Genomic DNA, 4684 nt, shown 5'->3' on the forward strand with positions numbered 1-4684 from the left:
AGTTGCGATATGAATTATCAATGAATAGGTAAGTTGCAATAATTCATTTCATGTCAAAAGACTTTTCTATAGAGCACTTTTGTAATATTTTTCAGTGTGGTAGTGTAGCCATGTCGGCTGCAGCTCAATGGAGGTTAGAGCTTTCCTTCATTACAATCTAGTCCCAGATTGCAAGCGGATCTGGGCCATATACAGGCCAGATCTGGCCCTTGTGGCTCAGTTCCGGCCCATATATGGCCCAGAATTATTACACATCCGCTTGCTATCTGGGGTATTAGTTGTGTGTTGTTATTTCATAATATGGTTCACATGTAGAATGCTGTGGACCTTCGGTGCATCTAAGTGGAGATTTGAACACAAAAGCACATCAGCTGGTCGTTCAATTATGGGTCATTTATGGAAAGTATCATTACATACATGTTCAATACAATTTGGTATAACAAGACTTGACACGAACTAAGTTACAGCTATTAAAATCGATAAGTAACATGAATATTCTATATATTAATGTCATTTGTTTGCTTTATTATTGTGCAAAGCAAAAATATACATATATGTGTATATATGCATATGTCATTGGAGGGGTAGAAATACGACTGGAAGTTTAGGAAGATGGAAAGGTTTCCATGGCGATGGAGGTCTCTCTTCCAATGCATTTACATCCAGGAGAGACTAGGTAGGTCTCTATGGCCGCTGGAGAGAGTATTCCTACTGTACTACTCATGCACGCACACACACACACACACAGCTGCTACCAGGGACATCATATCAGGTCCCTGCTCTCTACCGCCCTCTGCTGGTCATTCTTATCTGTAAAAGTAGATATAAATGCATTGAAAGGGAGAAAAAACCAACAAGATTGAGCAACAATGAACATTTCTACATCAAGACAGCCACGTCTAGTTCTCATTGGATGAGAGACAGTCACATGACAACCCACTTGGCAAAAGGAATCCAGAAATAAAATCAACATTTGAATAAAAAAACACCACCACCCATCTTCAACAACTAAACCGTTTGATAAAGGTAGTCCGTGTTTTCATGTGGAATGTGATTCGTTTTCCTCGTTACAAATACAAAGATTTGTATACGTTTTAATACTGACAGATTGACTTTTATTCTGGATGTGCTCCCCGTCATCTTTTCACAAGCCTTTCTCTTGGGCTTTTAGTCAAATCCAGCACGGTCTCGCTCCAATGCAACATATCGTCAATCAACACATCAAAGACTCTTGGATTGTTCTTAAATGGGGTAAGTACCGATTATTGTAGTCCTACCTCATATCAGAAGCTTTAGAAAATTACAAGAACCAAACCCTGACTACGTTCTGGTCTACAAGGCATCGTATTCGCGGTTCTTAAAACACAATGCTATCAAATAGGGAAAAACATTCAAGTACTGTTGTTGGCAAGATGAGAAAAGTGTGCTTTGTGTAAGCAGATACTGTATCATGAATGAGCACCTTGGTGCTGTAGATGTACTGTAGACGTGATATGACCGCAAACAGACGACTGACAGGTGAATGAAACCCAACCATTGCGATCGCAGTCTGGTTCTCATACGCGCTGATTCATCAGAAATTAATCTGAGGAAATATCCCGTTACTCTCTAACAACGATAGTCCCTGATGGCATCTACTACGTATAAAACACAACGGCACATCTGCCTGGTCATCCAAGGTGCTCCGCAAACGTTAGAATCTGGACAAAGTGCTGTCCAATATCGACTAGATTATTCAGATATCAATGGGATGCGTTTCCTCTGGTCTAAACAACATGAGGGGAAAAAAAATCAATATAATTATGGATTTGGGATTTTTTGCAGTTATTGGGTGCAGTTATTTGAGATGCAGTTATTGGGTAAATCTATCAAAGTATTGATCACACTGGCTGGTGATATTACAATGATCTGATCTGAGAATGTATAGATTAACAGAACAACATCATGTCTGTGTTTCACTACAGACAAACCATCACTTTACCGTACAGGGATTCCCACCTTGAAAAGGCTACATTCCTTGGATTTCTGTTGTGGGGGGAGGGAAAAACGAACGGTACCAAAAAAGAAAAGATAACACATATTCAAGTGTTAAAAATTCCTATCTGTCCATCGATTTGCTTTTCAAAAAGAGATTAACATTCTGTTCAGTCTGAAACCTGACGTTCTCAACTCCAACCCCACCTAGAGGGAGGTCTACTTCCTGTTCCCCACTCCACTTCCTGTCCAGTCTTTCCCCCGTGGTCTTCCGACAGACAGGTGGCGACATTCTTAACGTGCCCCCGTGTAAAATGGTCCTCTTCACTGTAAACGCACTCCAACATTTTCACATCCAACTTTCTCTCTCTTCACCACGACATCCGTCCATACTTGTCCAGATGTCCAGCAGTCAGACATGGGGGACAAGCTCGCCCCCCTGAGTCAGACAGGCAGTCCGACATGGGGGACCAGCTCGCCCCCTGAGACAGACAGGCAGTCAAACATGGGGGACCAGCCCGCCCCCCTAAGTCAGACAGGCAGTCCGATGGGCCAATCAGACCTCACTGGGCGTGTTCATCCACACGGTGTACCAGGAGCTTGGCGGAGGGATGAAGGGAGGGAGGGATGGAGGAGAAAAGAGGGTGGCTGACACCGCTGTGGTGCCGTTCTCGGGTTCTCCGAGGGGAGGCGGCAGTAGCACGGTAAAGGACCCGCCGTTCTGGAGAGGTTGACGGGTCAAGGGTTAGGGGTCAGGGGTCATTTGAGAAATAGGGGCTTTGCCAGGCTGCAGGAGCTCCAGGGTGGGGTCCTAGAGGGCGAGCGCCCGGTGCTGGGCCTGGGGGAGATGGTGTGCAGCGTTAAGGCACCGTCCGCCTGCAGTTCCTGGTCTGTCCTGTGGAGGGCGGTAGAGCGGTGGAGGGGGGCGCTCGCTAGCTGGTGGGGCCCTGCTGTCTGAGCACGCTGTAGACGTCGTCCACTTTACTCAGGCTCTCGAAGAACGGGATGAGATCCAGCAGCTCCGTGTCCGACATGTCGTCGAACCATGAGGCCACGGGCACCTGGGCGTAGACACACACACACAGACACACACACACACACACACACACACACACACACACACACACACACACACACACATTTTACAATGATTACATGTTAATATAACAGTAAAAACAATAGCCTGCAAAACCCTCATCATAATGAGAACGCTATGTTGATACTGTAAGCAGGGGCGGTGCATGTACTTGCCCCCCCCCCACCCCGCTCAACACATCTCCCGCCAATCGGAATTGTTGGTTTGATATTTCAGGTTTAAAAGTATCAGTCTCGTTTTGGGAGTGTGCCCTTTTTTCTACTCGAAAAATTACAAAATGTCATCACACCTTCACATGAAGCTCATCATCTCATCCTGTCCTAAAAACCTGCCGAGATCAACTCTTAACACTGACTCCTACTCATCACTGACTCAACACTTAGATCCTACTCTGAGCGCTGAGTAAATACCTCTGGCATGAATCCTAGGAGTAATTAATTTTCGAGACGGCTCTATTCCAAACGTATGGCTCTATTCCAGACCTGAAATCCATACGGGTAGATGAACAACTTGATTATCTGCGCTGTGTTTACCTCAGTTTGCACGGTTTTAGCCTGCACCCTGACGATAGCATACTGTATATAAATGAGCCTGTACATATATAAACGAGCCGGTACATATATAAACGAGCCTGTATATATATAAACGAGCCGGTACGTATATAAAACGAGCCTGTACATATATAAACGAGCCGGTACATATATATAAACGAGCCGGTACATATATAAACGAGCCTGTACATATATAAACGAGCCGGTGCATATATAAACGAGCCTGTATATATAAACGAGCCGGTACATATATAAACAAGCCTGTATATATATATAAACGAGCCAGTACATATATAAACGAGCCTGTACATGTATAAACGTGCTTGTACATGTATAACGATCCGGTACAGAGGCAGAGAGGGAGGGTCTCTTACTGCGTTGTCGGGGTGGAAGACGTAGGAGGCGGGTGAGTTGTCGATGATGATGACCTTGTTGAGGTCGCGACCCAGGCGGCTCAGGTCCTTCACATAGTTCCCCCGGTGGAACACGCACGACTCCCGGAACAGACGGCAGCGGAACGCGCCCCACTTATCCAGCAGGTCCGACACGGGGTCCGCGTACTGGAACACACACACACACACACAGGAACACACACACAGGAACACACACACACATGCACGCACACACACACACGCGCACACACACACACACACAGGAACACACACACACAGGAACACACACACACACGCGCACACACACACACACACACACACACACAGGAACGCACGTGCATGCACACAGAAACAGAAACACACACACAGGAACACACACACACACACAGGAACACACGCACACACACACAGGAACACACACACAGGAACATACACACACGCACACACACAGGAACAAGCACACACACAGGAACGCACACACACAGGAACACACACAGGAACACACACACGCACACACACACACTCACACAGGAACACACACACACAGGAACACACACACACACACACACACACACAGGAACACACACACACAGGAACACACACACACACAGGAACACACACACACACACGCACAGGAACACACGTGCATGCACACAGAAACAGAAACACGC

General features: G+C 46.2%; 1 protein-coding gene across 1 annotated transcript in view; it reads right to left on the minus strand.

Moving 5' to 3' along the window:
- Positions 1-393: 393 nt before the first annotated feature.
- The window catches only part of LOC311328403 (carboxy-terminal domain RNA polymerase II polypeptide A small phosphatase 1-like), a 12561-nt gene continuing 8270 nt past the window's right edge, over positions 394-4684 (minus strand). The window contains exons 6-7 of the mRNA XM_084462377.1: positions 3996-4181; positions 394-3035 (exon numbers count right to left, since the gene is read on the minus strand). Coding sequence (XP_084318503.1) covers positions 2907-3035; positions 3996-4181 — 315 coding nt within the window. The 3' untranslated portion in view covers positions 394-2906. The remainder of the gene's footprint in view (positions 3036-3995; positions 4182-4684) is intronic.

Source organism: Borostomias antarcticus, assembly GCF_949987555.1.
Source record: "Borostomias antarcticus genome assembly, contig: scaffold_141, whole genome shotgun sequence".
In the NCBI taxonomy this organism is placed as follows: Eukaryota; Metazoa; Chordata; class Actinopteri; order Stomiiformes; family Stomiidae; genus Borostomias; species Borostomias antarcticus.